The sequence below is a fragment of the Rhamphochromis sp. 'chilingali' genome, assembly GCF_963969265.1.
Source record: "Rhamphochromis sp. 'chilingali' genome assembly, chromosome: 6".
Lineage (NCBI taxonomy): Eukaryota > Metazoa > Chordata > Actinopteri > Cichliformes > Cichlidae > Rhamphochromis > Rhamphochromis sp. 'chilingali'.
Window position 1 is genome coordinate 34,451,932 of NC_137933.1, and position 23,507 is coordinate 34,475,438.

Here is a 23,507-nt window from a genome sequence, read left to right on the forward strand (position 1 = left end):
GTTTAGGTTTGCTAAAATCTGGTAAAATGTTGTATTTTGGAAGTTGATGTATTGGTTATAGAGATTTGGTCTTGCCATCTTTCACATTACGATTCTTAAGTTTGTGTAAAAAAACAAATAGGAAATAAGGTAGCAAAGTGTTTCTGAAAGAGAACTTAAGTTTATTTGTTGGATAAGTTTGAGATTAATAGGGCATACAATCGTTGAAAGCAGTAGCCAGACTTTAATCTGCCTGGTATTCATTTGCTGTATGTGTGTATAAACAGTTTAATGGTTGTCGCTAGCATGTTTTTCAAAGCATTTATCTTAATATGCTGCAACTCGAGCCAAAACACATCATGCCTGCGCAACATCCTGCACCAAATTTACCGAAACAAGCATATATCACAGCTTTTGAGGTTTACCTGTCAAGCATGATGATGTTTTGTGTATAGAAAATAGTTGACACACTTCTTAATTCCTGGAACTTTATGGTTGAACAGGCAGGCAAATGCAAAAAAAAAATATTAGATGGAGAAATAACTTGTTGGTAAAGCAACCAGTCATTACTTGACGAATGCTTCATTAGATAGGCGCAAACAAAGCAGCAAGCAGTTTTGTTTTAATCAACAATAACGAAGCCCAGAGGCATGTGGACATACAGGATTCCACCTCTATGCTGAGGGCATCCATATTGTTTGGTTTCTCAAACATCTTGACTGAGCCACATTCAAATAATGAGTGCTCTTAGACTTAAGGTATGTTGTAACTGTAATCTCTGTGTTCTTTTTCCCAGGTACTAGGTCGGTGCTTCCTCACGGTGATGCAGGTCCATTTCCAGTTTCTATCACAGGCTCTTCAGAAAGTCCAGCCCGTGGCTCAGTCTTGCCTGGCCGAGGCTCTTGCCCAGGCCCAAGAGCGCTGTGCCAATGCCCGCTCCCAAAGCTCTGACCTTGGGCCCCTTACAGAGCTGGAAGAAGCTTCCCGCTCATGGAAAGGTGCAGCTGAGGTATGCAGCCACAGCCCCAGGACTTTTCCAGATCTAAGCTTTGGAAATGTGTGGTTTGTCTGTGTGAGGTGAAAAAAAACAGCTTGCTACACATTCCTGAAAAATGCCAACAATTTATGATTTCCAGTCCAAATTTCCTATTTCCTCTTTTCTAGGCTGTAGCCTGTCTGTAAACTTGCATTGCTATGTTCTTTAAAGCCTATCTCTATGTAGGAGAAGCTGTTTTGTAAGAGGACCCAACTGATCTCCTGGCTTATCAGTCTCCAAGGACCCTTTCAAGATTTGCTGTATACAGTGAAGCAGAGAGGAGAATAGTGGGTTGATTGATTTGTTAAACTCGGGCATGCAGAGTGTTAGCCCTGCAGGGAATCAGCCTGGATAGAGGGAGACACCAGAGGGCTCATATTTCAGAAGCTACACAAGATAGTTTTCTTTCAATGCTGCAAAAACCCTATCAGTATTATATTAGCATTATACATTTATTCTCAAGTACTTCTTGCTTGTGGTGAGATTTTGTTGCAGTGCAACATTTCATTGATGTTCCTGCTGTAAATTGACCCAGAGCTCTTTTGTATGCTGCTGTACCCTCAGGCCACGGCGAGGCTGAGAGAGAGGGGCCGGGACGGCTGCCTGGCAGGCATCCAGGTTCAGCAACTCTTTTGCTCCAACAACACAACCATCCCTGAGCACCAGCTGAAGGAGCTCAACATGAAGATTGACAGTGCTTTACAGGTGCAGTATGAGTGTATAGATCAGGCTAGGAAATGAGTTGCTGTTATTCCAGAGTTAGACATATACTGAGGTATGTTTTAAGAATCAAATGGACTTTGGTCTTTGAGGTTTTCTTTTCATTTTAATGGAATAATACAATGGAACTAGATGAAGTCTTATATTATAAAACTATAATATAATTACTTTAAAAAACCGCAGAGAGGAGAAATAAAAACTGTAACATATTAAAGTAACTGATCATTTTCTTCTTCCCTGTCCAGGCTTATAAAGCAGCATTAGAGAGCCTCGGTCATAGTGAGTATGCTCTGAAGGCAGGCTTTCATCTCAACCCCAAAGCTGTGGAGGCAGCCTTACAGGTGTGTTCACTATCACAAATTGTAACCTTTCCATGTCAAGGTGGCATGCTCTCCCCATGCTTGTGTGTGTTCCCTTCCCTTCTGCTATTGTAGCGTGTTCGCTTAATTCTCCCGTCACTGTGGACTGGAGTTGGTGGCTGTCCACTGTTCCTAATACTTGCAATGATTTAATGCCTGTTAATTTCCCAGTAGCATAAAGTTTGTTTTTATGGTACTTGTATCATTTTAGTGTTGACACAGGAGTTGATTAAAGAATATTACGAACATATCTCATGTTTTTTGCTGTAATGAGTGTTTTGGCTGTTGTGTGTTTATATCCATGCGTGTGTCGTATAGGGTTGTTGCAGTGAGGCTGAGGCTCAGCAGGCGGGCAGGATGCAGACCACCTCGCAGCCCATTCAGTGCGAGCTGCCCACCATCCCCGTGCAAATTGGCTCACATTTTCTCAAAGGAGTGTCCTTCAATGAGTCAGCAGCTGAAAACCTCAAATTGAAAACGGTATGATCCTCATCTCGTCTACATTCTGTTGTTTTTTTTGTTTCATCATCAAAACATTTTTCAGTGTTTTGAGTGATAACCTTAGCAGATATGTAGGCTCCTGAAGTCTCAAGTTGTTGTTGTTGGGGGGGGGGTTTAATACAGGTGTCTATATTGTAACATCAGCAAATATTTGTGATAGGCTGCTTTGGTAATGGACCGCCATGTTTTGTTTCTTTAGCACACGATGCTGCAGCTCATTAAGGAGGCCCTTGGGCAGAACGGAGTGACACCCAGAGATGACTCTCCTGTCACTGAGGTCCTAAACCAGGTCTGCCCATCCAGTTGGAGAGGAGCTTGCAAGACAGCTGTCCAGCTACTGTTTTCCCAGGCTGGTCTGGTGAGTATAGATGTTAGGTCAGAGCACCATTCAGTAGTGTTTGTAAGAATTTCAAAATCAATGGAAAAAAAAAATAAAGTGACTTTTATTATTATAAATATTCCTCTAGATTTTTCTCAGTTTTTCTAAATGCTTAAGAAAGTCACCAGAAATGTAATTTATTTAAGTTATTTTATGTGTCTATGCCAAATGATGACTGGTCTTGTTAACATCCACTGTGTAGTTGGTACCTCAGAACAGTGGATAGTAGGTGGAATACCTGTGTGAACAGGCTTCTTCACTGCCACTGAATCCTCCATCTGAGTATCTGGTGGTTTGGCTACTTACATCCCATTGTTTGTCCGACTTGTACTGAAGATGAGCAGATCTGTCTGCTTGCTTTGAGGCAGCCAGGAGGTGTAAACGAACACCAGTGACAGACAAAAGGGAAGAAGCATTCCTTCAGCATCTGGGTGAAGGATAGGCTCGTCTGGACGGGTCTGACGAAATTCAAACAAAACTCCCCCACCCTTCTGTTGAAAAGGAGAGTCGTGGGCAGAGCCATCAGCAAGTCTTTCCTCAGAGTAACACCAGTGTGTTTATGCTTCACTGTTTATTTCCTCTGTGTGGTCTGCCCTGCTTTGTGTGTCAAAACGGAGAGCTTGTTCCCGTCCAGCCCCATGCTAACTGTAAAACAATCCCTATATGATGAATGAGCGCTTTGCATTAGCTCCTTATCTGAGCCTATTACCACCAAACCCAAAATAGATCTTGCAGCGAGTAAGCATGGACACCCACCCTCGCACACGTTGTATCTTCTCCACACATTTACTCACATGCTCATTGTCATGCAATGCACCAAATATGACTCCCACAGAAATGTTTCTCCTCCCTGTTTTCTTTACGCTCATGTGACAGTTACAGTGAGAAGCACCGTTTCTGTTGTGTTCCTGGCAATGTTGCTCACTTTTTTTATGGCTGCCAGAGTGCACCAAAACAACACGACCTTGTCTGTTCTGCTGCATTACTTCTCTGTGTGTGTCTGTTTCAACATATCTGACCAACTGACTGCATCTGTGTGCGGTTCTCACATAGTTTGCCCCCCCCCCCCTCTTTTTTTTTTTTTTTTAAAGGATGCACCTGCCTTTTTAATAACAATAGGGTAATTTCCTGCAATACAGGAAATAGACTCCTCCCACCTTCACTCCCTCTTTATGACCCAGCTACTCAGGTCTCAAGGAGCCAAGGCCACTTTCAAAGAACTTGCAAATATATTTGACTCCCAGCAGACAGGAAGGCTTACCTGTGTGTTGTGACTTGCTGATTAAAGTCATTCACCTTTCTCACCTTGAACTCTCGCTGCTAAGTAGGAAATTAATGAGAGGTACCAGTAACTAGCATTTGACTTCTAACTATTTTTCCACAACATACCATGCCTGGAAAAAAGTCTTAAATTAGACTGACATTTTCTTTGAGCATAAGTCATGTCCGGTTGCTTTTTAAGACTGTGTCAGTGTGTGTTGCTGTATATGTGAAGCAAGAAAACTTAAAATATAGAGTAACATTTTTGATTTCTAAACTGTGACACATTTATATTATCTCTGACAGAACAGGTATACATTTTTACTTGATATAAAAGTGTCATGTAGCAGCATTATGTGTTTATTTCCTGAGTGGGCAGAACACGACAAACCCAGGCATGTCTGACAGCAAGTGCCACATGTAAATGGTGAATCGACTGGTTCTTATATAACGCTTTCTACTCTACCTGAGCACTCGGTGTACTTTATAGCTCATTCACCCAAGTGCTTGTTTTCTGTGCTTAAGTGCTTTCTATCTAATATTCACACGCTGATGAATGCATCGTAGAGAAACCAGGGTCTCGCAAAGATACAAGAATACAATTTGAGTTTATCTTGCCCAAGTACCTCAAGTTGGGCCTTTTTAGGGTTTGAAACCCACAGAGATGCGGTGTTTGGAGAAAATGCATCCCAGCTGTCCGATAATCTTGACACATAAGGGATAACTAAGGGTTTTGACAATGGTCATGACAAATGCATATTAATGATCAAGAAAATGACCTCGCAGCCCATTTGTTCGTCAGTGGTGCTAGTTTCAGTCATTATGCAAATGTTTAAGGTTAAAGAAACCTGCATTCAGCTGAGGCTGAAGACGTCACTTGGATGTGTGATGAAACATTTCTCCCACTAAAAATGCTACATCCAGATGAACAGAATCAACTTTTTGGGTTGTCATGAAAGTGTTTTACTTCATCTGACAGAGTATATACACTTGTTTGTTTACTCATAGTTGCCAGAGTTTGTCTCCTCTACATAATGTTTAGTAGGTTTTTCACTTGCACGTACAGAAATGGCCAACAAGTTAATGTCACGTCGTAAGCGGTCACGTGTCCCCAAAATCTCTATGCAAGCCTCCAAGGATGGTTTGGTAAAAAGGGAGCTACTTCAAATACTTCAAACCTCCAAATAAGCACAATAAAAAGCAAGAATATGCAAGAAGTGCAAAATAGGCAATAAAACTGTTCTCACTAAAGGAGGAAACGGCAAACTTGTTTCACCAGTTAAGGGTCGAGCATGAAAGGAGGAGATGCTAGCAGCTGGTGACATGTAGACCCTGACCAGTACAGGATTTTAAAAGTTCTATATTCCAATATATCAGCCACTATATTTATTTTTCTCAGACATTTGAACTATACATAGATTTACTAAACATTTGTCATGTGTAGTTATTTCTGAGTCCTTGCTAAGATGATATGACGGTGCACTTGAGAAATGTTTTTACGCCAAAAACAATCTTGTCACAGGAACTTGCGGATTACTTTTTTCCTCCCAATTCTGCCCAGATCAGCTGATTGTTGTGTTCGTGGCGTTCCAAACATGGCACTAATAGGGAAGTGCTTATGAAGTTATTTGCACGCTTGAAGAAGTTGATCCTGGTTTTTCAAATGGCGCCAACAGGGAAGTTATGCAGTGACCTCTGGTGGACAAAATATGCAACACTGATACTGACTGAAGGGTGTTTCTCCCAGATCTTCTTTACTTTAACTTCATTTTAACCTTAAATTTAATTTAGAAGCCATTATAAATGCAGATATGAATATATGAGCACAAAGATAATATTTGCTGAGAATTGGTCTGAACTGATATTTCCGGGGGGACAAACTGTGAATGAAAATTTCTGATATCGTTAGATGGTGGTAAAGGAGGGTTTTAATCAGCTGGGTAAAATTGTAATTGTATCTGTCCGTATTCTGTAGGGTTTTGTAGAGTTGGTGTCTTTATACTCGCCAAGTTTGACGTCACATATTTGTAGCACTTTGGACGGTCTTGCATTTCAGTTTTTGTAACCTAGTGCACTGGACCACTGCACTGCAGATGGGTGGAAGATGCGAGTGTACGTTGGGTCAGTTTTTACCGCGATTTTAATGATAGTCCTGTACTGAAGTTAAGAGAGCTACAGATATACAGAGGGAAATGGTGCAACAGTTTGAAAAGAAAAAACTTCGTGGAAAATAAAATTAAAAAATGGCAAAAAAACTTAGCAGCAATCCAGCACAACCTTTTTTTTTTCAGAAGATAAATCACAATAATGGAAAGAAATGGCAGGAAAGGTTAAGATGGCTAACAGAAGGGTATTTCTGTGTCCTGTCAGGTGGTTGTCGATACTGCGCAGATTGAGAACAAGGAGGCCTATGCTCCCCAGATCACTCTGGAGGGATCCAAGGTGGTGGTCCAGGTTCCTTCTACATGGTGAGTACAACGTGAGAAATGCAACACACAAGTTGTTTTTATGAGTTTTTTTTTTTTTTTTAACGTGGCATATAGGTAATATGTATACATTCTTTAATTGTTTTTGTTTGTATACATGTTATTCAGCCTTTTTGCCAGGAAATCATAATTAAAACAGGTACCTGGGCTGTTTACTACAGTCGCAATCAAAAGTTTAAGATCACTTGAAAAATGGCAGAAAATTATATTTATATTTTATTATATTTTGCATTATTGGATCTTAACAAGCTTCCAAGTAGAGCGTCAACAACAACAACAAGAAGAAACAGGAGTGAGACAAAACAATTTTTGAGCATGCATTTTATTGAAGACAACACTTAAACTGAAACAGTTTAAATAGTTAATGTTTTACAGCTGATCAAAAGTTTCAGACCACATGCCTTTAAAAGGTGAAATCTGTGCAAAAATGTGGATTCATTGTCATTTTCTGTCAGGTAGTCACACTGTCATGACGTTCTGATGGTAAAGGCGAAAAACCTTTCCCTTTATGAACGTGGTCGGGTTGTTGAACTGCATAAGTAGGGTCTCTCGCAGTGTGCCATCGCTGCTGAGGTGGGGCGCAGTAAGACAAGTCATGTGGAATTTCTTAAATGAACTTGAGGGTTATGGAGCAAAAAAGTCCAGTGAAGACCCAAAGAAATTTCACCAGCAATGAGGCAGAGGATCCAATTGGCTGTCTGTGAAGACACTGGACGATCCTCGACCCAAATTAAGGCGGTTAGTGGTGCCAACTGCAGCCCCATAACATCAGACTGCATCTGAGGCTGAAGGGGTTGAAAAACAAAAAACGTCTTCAAAGGCCTCGTCTCCTTGAGCGCCACAGACCTGACCGTTTGGACTTTGCAAGAGAGCACCAAACATGGGACATTGAAAAGTGGAAGAAAGTTTTATTTTTTGATGAGAAAAAATTTCACCTTGATGCAACGTTGCTGGCATGACAAGCAGATCCCAGCAGATGTTTTCTATGCGCCACAGTGGGGGGAGCGCCATAACGGTCTGGGGTGTTTTCCTTTAATGGAACAATGGAGCTTCAGGAGGTGCAGGGGTGTCAAATGGCCGCTGGCTATGTCCCCATGTTGCAGAGAGCATCCTTCATGACTGAGGGCCCTCATCTCTGTGGTAATGACTGGGTTTTTCAACAGGACGATGCTACAGTACACAATGCGCGCAGGACAACGAACTTCTTCCAGGAGAATAACAGGGGGTCATCCTGCATGTTCCCCTAATCTAAATCCAATTGAGAACCTTTGGGGATGGATGGCAAGGGAAGTAGATGCCCTTCGTGCAGCCATCTTCAACACTTGGAGAAATGTTCCCAGGCACCTCATGGAAACGCTTGCATCAAGCATGCTGCAACAAATTTTTGAAGTGATCAATGGTGGAGCATTGTTTTCAATAAATTGCATGCTCAAAAAATGTTTTGTCTGACTCCCCTTTCTTCTTGTCGTTGAAGCTTTACTTGGAACCTTGTTAAGATCCAACCATGGAAAATGATTTTTTTTTTCCCCCCATTTTTTAAGTGGTCTTAAACTTTTGATTGGGACTCTATCAGTTCTTCGTCACACTGGCTTTTAATAAGTGTAAATTTAGTCAACCTTAAAAAGCTGCATCCCAGTGCTGTCTTATTTGGCAGTTGGTTTTATGATGGCAAATATCCACCGTAGACTGATTTTTATTTATTTATTTATTTATTTTTTTAAATAAATAAAATAAGATTGATGAGGCCAACCACTAGTTTTTGAAGACAAGTTATGATGGCTGGAACCAGACAGGATGAAAGACGGGCTGGATCTTATTGTGAAACAGGGGACAGACATGAGCATAGTCTGCAGTCATCAGAAAAGTGTTTACTGAGATCACAGACCAAGAGAGCTGAAAGTTTGTTTTTTGTTTTTTATTTGTTTTTTATAAACTTCTTTACAACAGGAAGTCTTTTTGCAGCCAGAAGAGTTGCCCCCTGCTGGCCATTAACAAGAATACAGGTTTAAAGTATTAATGTGTTGGCTTCACTTTTCAGAGCCAGAAGCTTTATTCATCCTCTACAAATTCTGTGGCCAATGCTGATGTTTAAATAGATGACAAAAAAAACAAACAAAGAAAAACTGCTCTTACACTGCAGAACTTCAACTTTACTCATTTATAGCATCAGCTGTAAATTTTCAAGCACACCTACACATGTGCTGACTGAGCTTTGGGTAATAAATCAATGCATTAGTATCTGAACCTTTTCATTGTGGGTTTGTGAGCAGACAGCAGAATTTACAGTCCCTTAGTAAACAGATAAGTAACATACAAATCTAGACTGTTGGAGACAGTTGAAAATTGAAGGCAAGTAAATTGAAGTTGGTATTATGGAACAAATCAACACATGCTGTTGATTTGGACGGTTTTATACAGACTTTAAAGCTTAAGGCTCAAGAGGGATTGAGAATGTGTTTGATATAAAATATTTAATAAACAGTGAAATGCTGGTTAGTGCCTTCATACTTAGGTAGTATATAAGAGATTTTTGTGTAAATGATGTGTACTTTAAAACTAAGCCATATCATTGGTATTTGTGGTGTTAGAAAAGTCAAACTGGTTTTTGATTCAGAGCACTTTTATAATGGTCCTGGAAGAAGGTGTTTCTCAGAGGCTTTTATTTAACTGACTTTTTTTTTTTTTTTTTAAAGTTATGTACTCTAATGCAGTGCTGATATTATGTGTGTTGTAAATCAAGTCAAACTAGTCAAAGCAAGTATTATTTTAGGGAATAGGGGAAGTATTTCTTCTTAAAACCTCTGTGTCGTGTCACAGTACATAGTTTTGTGATGAGTTTGAGTTTTTTATTTTAATAAAAGGAAGTGTGGGATCTTTTCTTGTTTATAAATATCACATGCCAGATATTCATCTCACCTGAGCCTTTATGTGTAAGACATACTGTTGGACTCACAGATCATGTCCTGTCCTGTTGTGAATGTTTGTGTCTTTGGGTTCAGGTGTTTGAAGGAGGACCCAGCTACTATGTCCTTACTCCAGCGAAGCTTGGACCCAGAGAAGACACTTGGTCTTGTAGACGTGCTTTACACAGCGGTGTTTGACATCAACAGGTGGAAGGAGAGAAAGTGAGTAGATGTTAGTAATGATTAACGATTTCATTCCATGTTTTGACTAGCTAACACACATTTCTTTTCTCCTGTCCACAAAAGAGAGCAAGCCTTGCCCACTATTCAGATACAGCTACAGAGAGAGAGCCCAGACTATGGCATCCCCACAGACTTGCCTCCAGGTACCAGCTCCAAGACCTCTAGTGGACTGCCCAAAACTATATCAAAGCTCACTTCCAAGTTCACAAAGAAAGTCTCATCCAGCTCAAATAGCGGAGGCAGTTTTTCCATCCCTAGTACTCCATCTCGCAGCATGCTAACAACCAGTAACTCTGAGGACAAGGCAAAAGGCATGGGCCACAGTGATGGGAGGCTACAGAGCATCCTGCAGATGGGCAGCCTGCCTTGTACCTCTGACTCCACTCAACAAAACCAGCTGGCCAACGGTTCAGTTTCTGAAGACCAGGGGATGAACCTGCCCACAGACCAAGAGATGCAGGATGTCATTGACTTTCTCTCAGGATTCAACATGGGCAAATCCCAGCAAGCCTCACCCCTGGTCAAGAGGAGGAACTCTGTGGCTTCTGCTAATCCTGCTGAGCTGAAGCCCCCAAGTGGTCCTTCACAAGCCACCTCATCAATCTCTCACAGTGCCCTGCAGCCTCCAGCTCAGACCCTGCCTCAGCCCCAGCCTCAGCCTCAACCTTCACAGCCAGTACAGAAACAACAGCCTCAGCCTAATCCACAGCCGCCTCCCCAACAGCAACAACAGCCCCAGCAGCAGCAGCAACCCCCTCCTCCACCACCTCAGCAGCCCTCCCCACAGGCCCAGCACCTCTACTACCAGCACCTCCTGCAGCCCATCACTCAACAAGCGCCTCCCCCGCAGCTTCCTCCCCAGCAAACCCCACCCCAGGTCTTACCACAACAAAGAGTGGCAAGCAAGTGGCTGGGCACTTCTGGACAACAGCCTCCGCCGCAAGGACCCCCAGCAGGGCTATCACCCCTAGGTCCCATTGGGCAGTGGGCATCATCTGGACTGCCAGACTTGAGCTCAGACCTGTACAGTCTGGGCTTGGTCAGCACCTACATGGACAGTGTCATGTCAGAGATGCTGGGTCAGAAACCCCAAGGACCTCGTAACAATACATGGCCCAACCGGGACCAGAGTGAGGGAGTGTTTGGAGTCCTGGGGGACACATTGCCCTTCGACCCAGCAGGTGATGTTTACCTTACAGTTTCATGTTTGAGTTTACATCCATATGAAACAGAGTGAACATTTATTTATATAAGAACAGCTCAACTCTTTAAGTTAAAAAGAAGGCAGACACTCACATCCAGAATATGAAGAAGTTGAGAGCACAAAAATCAGCATGACTAAATTCACCATTTTTGTTACTTGCATTATGCATTTTGGTAGTGATATCCATTAACATACTATGTTCTTATTAAATAAACAAATAATGTTGATTGTGATGAGATGAGGGAACAAACCAAAGAGCCTTTTATTTAGTTTTCTTTCACTGGGTTAGGTTAAGTTTCAGCTAATCCTGCAGCATTGATGGCACTGACTTTCATTATTTTAAAACCTCAGAGAAGCTTAGTAGTGTCTCTAACACTTTGAAAGGTATAGCTGGAGACAAATGTTCAGGAAAGGGGTGTGGGTGGCCTGAGTCTCCCTACAGTACAATCAAGATGAAACCATTAAGAAGATGGTAGTGGGTATCAAGCTGACTGTAAAAAGTTTTTAATTTAAATTCAAATCTTAATCGTGTCATAAAAGAAAATTAGCTTTCAAACATCAGCTGATATCAAAAATAAAGATGCGACTACCAGACAAATATTACTACAGTGCATAAAAGACACTGTAATTTGACTAAATTGAGCAGATTTTTCTTAAAACCTGAAGGGTGACATAAGACACCTGATATAAATATTGGTCAGGTACGATGAGAAGTTGTGGCTAAAACTGTAAGTTGGTGATGTGCGCTGAATTTAGCTTGTGTCAGTTATATTTCTTACAGTGCAGCACACTCTTTTGATTGCGTCGAGGCCCATTGTGCAGAGTTGACTTAAGGCTATTGTGATTTTTCTGCTGTGGTAGACAGTCTGGCTGAATAGATTGAGCTCCAGGGAGCGAAAGAGAAAAGCTGAGGGTGTCAGAAACTCATAGTTGTGTTTATCCTCCCTTTCCACGCGCAGTTGGCTCGGACCCGGAGTTTGCACGTTACGTCGCCGGCGTCAGTCAGGCCATGCAGCAGAAACGGCAGGTACAGCACATTCGCCGCCCCAGCAACACGCGCAGCAACTGGCCAATGCCTGATGAGCAGCACAGGACCTGGTCCCACCCAGAATACTTCAGCGAGGGGTTGGTACCCATACATCTGCTTTTACCACTCATTCATTGCCAGACAAGTTGACATTTTAGCACGTGTCCCACATAGGGATGTTTAAGAATATATAATGACCCTCAATCAACCAAGCTATTTCAACTAGAATCAGAGTAAGGGCCTTTTTATTATGCATGGTTTTAGTTATTCAACCTATGCTGTTTCATTTATATGTGACAGAGATTCTAAAAATGCTCTTATGTTATTGGTTAAAAAACACCAATTCTACAAATAAATTACATTTTATAATATGTGTCTATTACTATTTCAAAAACAGCTGGTCTTTGGTTCAACAGTACTAAAACCCAAAACTTTGGGTATGTCTAAGTGAATTCTACAGTATTCTGTTATCATTTTAACTCAAAAAATATCAATAAACAAATTGTAATAAAGTCATCATGTTTTTCATCCTTTTCCTTCCATGCTTCTATTTAAAACTGAACCTAAACAAACCTTTGTAGAAAGGTCATTTGTTTATTATTGGGATCTGACCAATCAGTATTATATGTCAGTATTAGCTGTTTGCCAATCTATCTCTGTCAGCATTCATAAGCTGATAAATGAAAAATTAAAGAAAAGAAACCATGTTATGAATATTTACTTAGTTTGTCATAGTTAAGGTCATTCATGCATGTAAACCAGTAATAAGAACCGCGGCAAATGTTAAGATCATTTCTTTATTTTTTGTATGTCAGAAAGCAAAAGAAAATCAGTCAATCAACAAATGTCAGTTTTGGTCTTAAAATTCAGTTACACTCGGTCTATTGTAGGTAAAGATCTTAACATCAAACATTCAATTAAAAAAAGTATTTTTCTTATAAGACAAACTGGTAGTGAGTTGTTTTTAGGAGGAGTCTTTTAGCAGCACTGCACTTACAGGGGTTAATTTATAAGATTTTAGTGATTGGCTTTAAGGTTTGTTGTGACCAGGTTTCAGATAGCATCTCAGAGCTGCTCTCCCCTGCCACTGTGTGCACAGCCTGAGGCAGATAAGAACCTTCTTGCTGTTGATGTCTCTGAATTTAAGATGAGCAGATCATGGTTCTGCTGTTGGAACACCTAAGCTCTGGATAAATCTGCCTGAGGAGCTGTTATCATCTTTTAGCTCAAACATTTGTTTCTGCTGATATCATTCCTTTGATTGGCCAGCCATGGTTGCATTCCTGACATTGTTTTCACTTTGAGAGTCTGTCTCTCTGTGTGTGTGTGTGTGTGTGTGTGTGTGTGTGTGTGTGTGTCATTATGGCAGTGCTCCTGTGAGGCAACTAGCACAAAGGTGTTTTTGAGGACTTTTAAAAGTGTTTGTTTTGTCCAATTAATTTAAATCATGTAAACCGCATCCAGAAAGTCATTTAGGAAAAAAGAGAAATACACTATACAAAATAAAGTAAAATGCAGTACAATATTGTTCTATCTTCTGTTGATGTAGCTTTGACAAAATCATATACTCTTAACCACAGATAAATAAATGCTTCCAGAGCCAAGAGCCTATGAAGTCAACAGTAAAGTGTGTACAGAGGTCAGGGCAGGGGGCTGCCCCATAGATTTTTGAGACTGGAAGTCTTTTTGCAACCAACAAAGGTCACCCCCTTGTGGCCATTGCAAAGCATGCATGTATCAGCAACTTCACATTTTAAAGCCAAAAGCTGTAAATGACAGCAGTATGCAGCATCGTGCTGATTCTCAAATGTGACAAGTACAGATCAGTGCTTTCCTGTTTATATGTTTGCAATGCAGGGATGTCTGACTTTTGGTAGTTTGAGAACCAGCATACTGATGGGTTTCACATATGGTACATTTGTTTTGAAATGTGAAAGCTTTCATCGTCGTGGGCACTGGCATAGTTTTAAACTGTCAAACTGTGTCATGTGATGTTTTGATTATGTTTTTAATTTATCCAACATTAGCAATAAGTGAGGCATTTAGCATGTTTATCCTGGGTGCTCTTGTTTAATTCCACCCACATGTGACACACCATCCTGCTCACAGATGCAAGCAGATAGAAGTAAACAAGCCATCATTGCAGTTATGCGATCTCACTTTTAAACCCTATGCAAAAATGTATCACTTTTATGCAGCTTTTGCTTTGAATAAAGGCCGAGAGATACTGGGCTTTAAATTCATATGTTTAAGTTGTCTAATTTTGTTGGTTTTGTTATACACAGTTTTTAGTAACTAATAGAGAAATTGCTAACACCTTCTCTGGTTGTGCCCACAGTGATGCTGTAAACAGTGGTTGGTCAGCCAATCAGGGGGACTCGGCCAGCTCTAGTGACGAGACATCTTCAGCCAATGGTGACAGTCTGTTCTCCATGTTTTCTGGGCCAGACCTGGTAGCTGCAGTTAAACAAAGGCGGTAAGTCTGAAAGTCATCCACTTGTGGTGTTTATCTTGTTCTGTCTTCCTGGTTTGGTCCTTATGGAGCCCCGCAAGGGACATGGGAGAAGAAAAAATAAAGCTGAAGTTTTGCAAGATCTTGCAAAAGTTTTGGCTGCATTCTTCAGAGGCCGCCAGCTTGAAGCTGACCGGGAGGTCAAGGCACGATGTGCCGGGAGTGCGGTGTTCCCCCCGACTGTAGTGAGCCTCGACCTCCCGTTAGCTTCGAGATGGTGGGTAACAGACGTCTCCTAAAATGTCGGAGCACTTTTGCAAATATGTGATGTCATGATAAACCGAGCAGATATTTGACGTTTACACAGCTACATTCACGCCTCAAAATATCTTAAAAGTTTATTTTGTGACCCACAAAGCGTAATATTAAAACTAAGTAGCTGCCGCCATTGTTGGAAACGAATTGGCTGGGCCGCGCTATGAATTCTGGGATAGGTTGGGTTACGAAGGATACACTGACTCGGCCTTCAAATGTGACCTGCAAAGTATGCAGTCTATTTTGCGAGATCTCGCAAGACTTTTGTTTGCAAAGGCTCATCGTAATTTGTTTTTCTCCCATGTGTCTTGCGTGGCTCCGTAGGTCATCGTGTTTATCTCAGTAAAAATATCTGCTGCAGTTTAACATTCATCAGATACTCTTTGTGAGTATGTTCAGTGTAGATTTCTCTGTCCTCAGGAAACACAGTTGTGGTGAGCCTGAGGTGTGCACTCTGCCTTCACCACCTCTCCATCACATCGGCGACGATAGCCAGGTAAAGTTTGAACCCCTCTGTGCCAGTGAAATGTCACACTTCATTTTATTTTACGCTGGACTAATTATAGATTCCTGTGTTTAAGAATGGTTCAGGAACTCCCCCAAAATAATAAATGTGTCAAACGAATGTGAACAAACAGCTGCTATGAGTCCTAAATGTCTAGGTATCAGCTGAACTACACCCAGATCATACTTTTATGCAATACCTGTTTGTACCACAGGATTCTGCAATGAGTCTGTGTAACATCCGTATAACCAGGCAGGTCATTAATGGTAGCACACAGTGGATGTAGCCACCGTGACATCATGGATTGGTTAGGGAAGTCCCGTTATGAAGCGTTTTCAAGCAAGGGTAGGAATTGGCTCCAGAAGTGCATAATAGACTGCTGTGAACATTCCCATGAAATCCTCCTTTCTGACTCTTGGAATTACCTGGATTTACAAAATGAGCCTAATATTCTGTTTAATATGATCTGAAAGTAGTGATTGAGATTATAAAGTCACCAGGAAAATACTGAAGTCACAAATGTCAGATTAAGTCACGTTCACTTCCTCTTCATTCTCAAACCCAGAAGCTACATCCGTGTTTTACACACATACATTAAAAGATGGCTGTTGAGAGAAAAATTACAGTCTAGGAAAAGCCAAAACCTCTTGAGGAGATTGGGGTAGGGCTGTAAATTAAAAGAGCAGGAGCACTGGTGAAATGCTGCCCCCTGGTGGGGAAGGTTTAGAAACAGCAGAAGATGATTACAAAAACGCCTTTAACCATTTCTACTATTTTTGATTGCATGTTGACTCGTCATGTTCCGGCCTCCTCCACAGGACAGCAAAACTAAAACTTGGCCTCCCAAAGCACCGTGGCAACACTCCACCCACACCAACACCATGCCCAATCCCAGTTCTTCCTTGTACCAGATGAACATCCCTCCTTCTTCCCAGTGGGGCGACTCCATGCCAATGCTCCAGTCTCCCGTGTGGTCTACTGCCAGCGACTGCTCCCCCTCCACCGGCATCTCCTCTGGTTTTCCGTTCACCCAGCAGCAGCAGCAGCAGCAACAGCAGCAACATAAACCGATGACCAAGGGCTTTAAATCCTTCCCCGTCAAGCATGAGCACAGACCCTCCTACCTTCACCAGTACTGATCCCGATCTAATGTCTAACGAGTCCACGGTGAAGTGCCACAGAGGACCCGTAGCTCTGTTACATGAGCCACTGAGTGGGCCGAGCTACAGCCATTAAACTCCACACCCAGCGAATTGGAAAATTTCAAAAGCCTCACAGGCAACGTAAAGTATACACACTGGCTTGACATTTTTTTGTATCTATATTTTTCCATGTCAAACATCCCCATCAGAAAAAGATGTATTTTGAAGTTTTTCAAACTGCCATGTTTTAACCATGAAAGGTGCGCATGTCGTGCTGGCAGCAGTTAGTCAGGTGGTCGTTTCTCTGTCTGTCGAGCAGAAATTTCCTCAGACAAGAGCTGGAGACGTGCAAAGCCGTCACCCACTTGCTTCTGCAGCTAAAAGTGTGTGTGTGTGTGTGTGTGTGTGTGTGTGGGGGATTACAAGGGGGCAGGGGCTTAAAATGCTCTCATTTTGCCCGTAATAAATATACTGTGTCTACATAGCTGTAACTGCCAAATCTCATGCAAGATGACCCAGAATACAGCTACCATCTACTGTTTCATAGCTTGTAAAATAGTGAAGTTGAAATATAAATATTTAGTACTTTTTATTAAGAGGCTTTGAGCAGGCTCAGCATAAATATAGTAAGTCACTGCAGAGGTGTAATTTGAGAGAAATACACTACTTTTTCAACAACTGACCAGAGTTAAGAGTTATAGCAGTAACTATGTGCCATGTTGGTATCGATAGCACTTGCAGAATATTATTTCCAACCAAAGCGTTGTTCGGAAGACGAATGGTGCTGAAGAGATGAGAGGCAGTCTGAGATTATTGATCAACATGAAGTTAAACACCCTACTAGATGTGAGCATTAGGGAACATCTTCATTTCCTCTTCTCTAATTGGCAGTTGTTGGCTCCAGATTGACACTAACTCCCATAAACCTAACGTTTCTTCTTTGTTTAATAACACAATATTTTTTGTGTACAATTATTGACAGTATTAATCTTATTTTTGTATTTTCTTACATGTTATACCATACTGTATGTTAGTATTCCTGCAGACATATTACATAAAACATTATTTTCCACCTCCCAATATGTGAAAAAAGCACATGTTTTTCCTACAGAGTTTAACTACAGCATCGATCTATAAAGGTTACCAAATACGCCATGCTAAACACTAAAACATTGTGTAACAAGGGTGGGTTTTTTGTTGTTGTTGTTTTGTTTTTTCAAGCCCTTGTTTCCTCCGTTCCTATGGCAGTGGGCTGTATTTAAAAGCCCAGAATGTTATCTTTTTGTGATGTTTGCGGATGCCAATGTTGCCTGTATTTATGAAATGACACCATGTTTTCAGAAAACTAACATACTTAACATGTTTACAGAGAATTGTTTGCTGTATATACATATAAATATATATCTTTTTATAGTTAATGTGCTTTGCACAATCAAGATATAGGGTTTGTTGCTTTTTGTCTGTGTTATCTCCCTAACTGTTGCAGCCTTTTTTAAGACATCAGTACAGACCTTGGACTGTAACTGTTAGCTTCTCAGCTGTGTCAAATGGTTTACTAGTGGCTTCTAAAAAAAACACAAAAAAAGAGAAAAATAATAATAAAAACATGTTGCCCTGATAGAAGATATGAAGGGGGGCTGCTTGGCTTATGTTGCTTATTGTTCTCTTGAGCTGGCAACTGAATCTTTCCAAGTGTACCAGCAATGCAAAAAATAAATAAAAATAACTAGCAATTCAAAATGCTGTTGTTTTTTTTAAACATAAGTCTCTTGCTGGTTTTCATTTTTTTCCTCCCGCTTACTTCACCTATCGTCTGCTTTTTATCTGGGCCTGGATTACAGGGACTGCAGTCTAAACAGACCTCCTCCTTCACAGCTGTGTGCTCCAGCGCCAAATGGAGAAAACACACAGCCATTCCTAAGCCAGGCAAAAGATATCTCTCCAGCATGTCCAAGACACAAAACAAGACAAGGAAGCTTTCTTAATCGAGATACAGTTGACCCTCAAAATTTGCGGGGGTTACATTCCTTTAAAAAACTGCAAATTCTGGATGTGGTTCAAAAAAAGCCTTTTTTTTTTTCTTCTTTTTTTTTTAAATTTAAGGTTAGTTTAAACCCTAAATATGCTTTTGTGTGGCGTCTTATGGCTTTTAGAACAAAACGAACAACATGCAGATAGCTACACGCAGAGATGCATTAAGGAGAGCTGAATTACGCTCTCGGATTGGCTACTTTCTGCCTCTGAATGGTATCTCACCATCTCAAACAAAGATATCCTCTGAAACAAAACTGCAACTTTGTGGGGGAATACTGTAGCCTGTGTTGTTAGTTTCTGTATAATGTAACTTGGATATATGTAGGTGTGGTAGCTTTCAAGTTGTAGCTCAAGGCCTCAGAGAGGAAAGAAAAACAGCTGGGGTGTTCTAAACCAGAGTGATAAAAGATGCTCCTGCTGAAAGCATTTAAGTGGATGTGAACTCTACACCTCAGGTTTACTATAACTGCAAGCCCTTGTGAAACCCTACACCTGATGTGCCCCTTCCTTATAAATTTAAGTACCTAGTGCTGTTAACACACCTTTCACAGATATGAATGCTGAGGAAGGTGTTGGGTTGACTATAGGTTGTACAGATTCTGCAGAATAATTCAGGCGTAACAGGGGAATAGTGTGCATCAATACAATATAAAATCTGAAGAGACAAAAAGCACTCATGACTAGTGCAAATAAAATTTTATTTTGTTTCCAATTTTGTCCACAGATATCCAGCTCGACCCTGAAATGGTTTACGTCACTGAAAACTGTTCATACTGAAAACAGTTTTTTTGTTGTGAGATCATTCTCGACTGGCAGGGTGCTTTGAGAGGGCATTTTCTGCCAAGGCTAGAGACCTTTTTCCTGACAAATAACAGGAGGTGGATCCTTTGCTTTCATTGTCCATATCTCCAAGTTTTGTGAACTCCACCTTGGCAGTTTCTGTGCAATTATGCTGTCAAATGACCACAATCACATGCTTCTGAGGAAGAATGCAGCTGTCACAGAAACTGCAATCAGCTGCCCTCTGTGTGCCCATTCACAGCTGCTGCTGAAGCTGATGTGTCATTAGATGTGCACTAGAAACGAAGACAATAATAGAGCATTAGAAACAAGCCACCTCCATCCTCATTATTACTGCTGCTTCTGTGTCTGGGCTGTGTTTACATTTGATGTGGAAGCTGCACTGTCGGGACTTGCATCAGCTATGGTTGCCAGGTAGACAATGTTGCGATGCAGAATCTGTTGGTATCTGTTGGAAAATGGAAAAAAATAAATAACAACACTATGAAGTCAATCAACAGCATTAGTGGAGGAGAGGTTTGTGTAACTTACTGCACACACTCGACCGCGCGTCCTTTCTGCATGTACTCTGTAATGCATCTGATCAGTTGATCGTTTTCATCCAGTAACTGGAACAAAGCAGAGAATCCGGCAGGACCAGAGAGAAATTTAGAGAGCGTAAAGCCACTTACAGCAAAAAATGACAAAGGTTTTCACGGAGTATTGAACCATGTTAATTAGATAAGGCCCTACCACAACCACTTTTAACATTTTTTCTAAACCCGTCACCGGGACAAGTCCGTGTAAAAAGTCAACAGCCAAATGCGAAAAGGTTACCAATTTCCCCCCCAAATAAGGGTGAACGTATAAACCTGTTAGCAAGCTAATTGCTAATCCAAGAACGATCGAGACATAAAAACAACGTAAAAGCTTCTAAAATATACGTTCTTGGTGTCTTACCCTCTGTATCGTCTCTTGGTTGACTGTAGCTTTTCCTCTGAGTTTCTTTGGTACAAACACAATCGACATGTTTAATTTAATCCTACTACAACGATTTCGCTTTTACGACGCCAGCTGACCGGAGAGCTTCTTCTTCGTGGGACGTATTATGTTCGACTCACACACGGGGAGGCAGGCACAGCCCAGCGGCCGAGGGAAACGTCAGTGGCGGGAGCCGACCAAAGATGATATGTGCAGAAAGATGGAGCACTCCATTGCATCGAAGGCTGAACGCTAGATTAAAGAAGCTCGTTTCCGCCACTGAAAAGACGTACTATCGCATTGTTTAAAAAAAAATTAGATAACCTAAAAATTGTAGTTTTTAAGTCGAACTTTAAATAAATTAATTGAAATTTTGACTTAGGAATCCCCAAGTTTGTTGCAGGTTTTGATAGATTAACAATAAACTGGGGAGGAACTGTCAGGTGTTCAGCTTGATAAAGATGTCTTTCACGTGCATGTATGTGTATTTGCATATACACTCATTTGATTAGGTACTAGTGATGGGATTTCCGGCTCTTTCGGCTTGGCTCACTAAAAAGAGTCGGATTTTTCGGCTCCCAACTGGCTCTTCAGGTTGTTTTGTTGCTTTAATTAATTTATTATTAACAATAATATAAAATTATGCACAAAAGGAATTACTAATGTAAAAAAAAGTGGTTTTATTTATATATATTTATATATAAATATATGCGGTGGCCCCTAGAGACAAAGCACATACACGTAAAAACTCCAAAAAGCATGTACAAATTCCAAAACACATTTCTAGCGTTAACTGACCTTCCAAAACAGAGCTACCTAGATCACTTAAATTGCACCATTGAAAGCATATGTGTATTGTTTGTGTATTTATACACAAGCATTCATATATTCAAATAATTTAAAAAAAATGTTCATTTACCTGTTACTACCACACACCAAATCCGTTCGTTGGTACTTCCTGGCTTGTGTAGCCACTAGGTAACAAAAGCTCAACACTGCGCCTAGCTTTCTGGAGCACTTCTGTTGTCTTTTGTAAATGTCTTGGAGTTTGTACGTGCTTCTGAGTTTTTAAGTGTTTTAGAGTGTGTACGTGCTTCGGAGTTTGTACGTGCTATGGAGTTTTTAAGTGTTTTGGAGTTTTTACGTGTTTTGGAGTTTGTATGTGCTTTGTCTCTAGGGGGCCACCATAAATATACTTTTATTTATTCACTCCACATAAAATATAATAAATAAATCATATAATACAAAAAACAACTATTCACATTTCAATTTTTAACTATTTAAATTTTCAGCTTTTTCCTTTTAAACAAATTTTAAGTGAAACAACACAAAACACTGCAAACCACAACACAGTTAAATATAAATTAAATTATGAAAACAAAAAGAAGATGCATATTCTCTCTCATATGGGCCTGCATGACAGGGGCGGAGCGTGGGGGTGGCTTACTGGGCTTAAGCCCGGGTTGTTTTGTCAGAAGCCCGGGGTCTTTTGGAGTGTAATTTTTTCATAGTTAGATGCCTGGCTGACAACTGTATAAAACAAAAAGTACACACAATATTCGAAGCACATAGTGCACACTGTGGGAATTTACGACTGTGCGTGAATCCCCCCTGATATTGGTATGATCCGAGCTCAGGCACTAAGCGACTGAGCGAGGGGGCGGGGCAGCTGCTACCTGTTAGTGCGCTGTTGGAGAAACAGAGCCAGCCATACTAAGGAGAGCTTAAGTTTGACCAGGTACCAAAGCAAATCATTCGTACCGTATAAATAATGTAAATATGACGGTGAATCACGAAAGATTGATATGAAACTGATCACTTGACCAATATTACGTTACTTGCTCTTCAAGTGAATCAACAAATGGCGAAATGAAAAGCCGAACAAATGCTATTTTTTAGAGTCTTAGCTTACGTGTGTTTATTTCATATTTTCAGTTCTTACCCTCCCCGACTAAATCGGTTTCAGTTATGTACTGAAATATAAGAATGGACATTAGAGGGTTCTTTCAAAGAAAAAACTCAGGTAAATGTTATTTTATATATTGTGCTTTGTATGTTGTTCAGTATATTTCTATGCAAAACAAGAGGGATTTCAGTACACAGCAGGATATTTACATTTGTAACCAGATATTTACATACACTTTATGGAGAAAACATAAAACATTTTTACTGTACAACATCAATTTAGAGTAAACTTTTGTTTTAGATAAATATTGAAATATCTTTTGAATTAGTTAAATGTCAGAATAAAGAGAGAGAGATCTGTCTATTTATTATCACTTTCATCAAATTTAGGAGTACATATACACTAAGTTTGTTAATTAATAAGAAAACTCCAGACGATTCCATTCTGAGCTGAAGAAGCTTCTGATAGGTTAGTAGAGTCCATGTGAGTAAACTGGTGGCACAGCTGTGGATGCATATAAGGCAAAACACAGAGCCTGTTTCTGTGACATGGGAAAATCAAGAGATGTCAACCAAAACACCAGGAAAAGAACTGTGGAGCTCCATAAGTGTGGCTCAGTTTGAATACAATTTGGTGCCATTTACAATTAAGAAATACAGATAGTTTCTCTCTTTACTCTTAAAGTTAACAAATATGTTTTTTATATTTATCAATCTAAAAAAATAAACATTTAGTCTGATTTGATGTTACAATTAAAAAAGTGTTTGTTTTGATCTGAAGAGTTTGTAAATATCTGGTTTCAACTGTATATTTGATGATTGTCAGCACAAAGAGAGAGAGAGAGGAACAGAGAGAGAGAGCAGAATGAGGACAGAACAGATGAACAAGAGCAGGTGAGACACACATGTTAGTCAAATGGTCGTTTGCCAAAAGTATCACCGTATCATAGGTACTCATGTATCTCGTACCTAGTGTTTCTTTTTAGGTTTGCTATTTTTCAAATTCTATATTTATTAAGTTATGCAGGCTTGTTTGCACAACAAGGCCAAAATAATTATATAAACTTTTCTCAATCTAAATATTGTACTTTGGTAGATTTAAAAAAATAAGTGTAGTGCAGGTCTATGATGATTTTTAGTGCTACTATCATCTAGTTCTGATTCTGGTTCTGTCTTGGTTAAGTCCTCAGTAGTTTAGTATTTATTTATTTATTGTCATTGTCAAGAACAATGAAATTGCGTTTGGGGCTTCCATACAACCCAAAAAAAAGAAGAAAATAATAAATACCCCTTAAA

The 23,507-nt window shown here is 40.4% G+C and overlaps 2 protein-coding genes across 4 annotated transcripts in view; one reads left to right on the forward strand and one right to left on the reverse strand.

Moving 5' to 3' along the window:
• Positions 1-18,251, forward strand: part of garre1 (granule associated Rac and RHOG effector 1) — a 41,538-nt gene extending 23,287 nt beyond the window's left edge. For all 3 annotated transcript variants that reach the window (XM_080885200.1, XM_080885202.1, XM_080885201.1), the window contains 12 exons: positions 776-988; positions 1,580-1,720; positions 1,981-2,076; positions 2,413-2,574; positions 2,795-2,953; positions 6,605-6,702; positions 9,720-9,845; positions 9,930-11,047; positions 12,030-12,195; positions 14,436-14,573; positions 15,285-15,360; positions 16,188-18,251. In XM_080885200.1, the coding sequence (XP_080741326.1) occupies positions 776-988; positions 1,580-1,720; positions 1,981-2,076; positions 2,413-2,574; positions 2,795-2,953; positions 6,605-6,702; positions 9,720-9,845; positions 9,930-11,047; positions 12,030-12,195; positions 14,436-14,573; positions 15,285-15,360; positions 16,188-16,508 (2,814 nt within the window). In that variant the 3' untranslated portion in view covers positions 16,509-18,251. The remainder of the gene's footprint in view (positions 1-775; positions 989-1,579; positions 1,721-1,980; positions 2,077-2,412; positions 2,575-2,794; positions 2,954-6,604; positions 6,703-9,719; positions 9,846-9,929; positions 11,048-12,029; positions 12,196-14,435; positions 14,574-15,284; positions 15,361-16,187) is intronic.
• Positions 18,252-19,226: 975 nt separating this feature from the next.
• On the reverse strand, positions 19,227-20,446 carry ss18l2 (ss18, like 2). The gene is made up of 4 exons (XM_080885371.1): positions 20,286-20,446; positions 19,878-19,954; positions 19,710-19,794; positions 19,227-19,621 (listed from the first exon to the last, which is right to left on the reverse strand). Exons 1-4 carry the CDS (start codon positions 20,352-20,354, stop codon positions 19,559-19,561), a joined length of 294 nt encoding a protein of 97 aa, XP_080741497.1. The 5' UTR covers positions 20,355-20,446; the 3' UTR covers positions 19,227-19,558.
• Positions 20,447-23,507: the final 3,061 nt, after the last annotated feature.

Coding starts and splice junctions, on each gene's coding strand:
- ss18l2 (XM_080885371.1), bottom strand. CDS start 20,354: ATGTCGATTGTGTTTGTACCAAAGAAACTCAGAGGAAAAGCTACAGTC. Junction 19,955..20,285: donor ACCAAGAGACGATACAGAGG/GTAAGACACCAA, acceptor GCTTTGTTCCAG/TTACTGGATGAAAACGATCA. Junction 19,795..19,877: donor CGCGCGGTCGAGTGTGTGCA/GTAAGTTACACA, acceptor ATTTTCCAACAG/ATACCAACAGATTCTGCATC.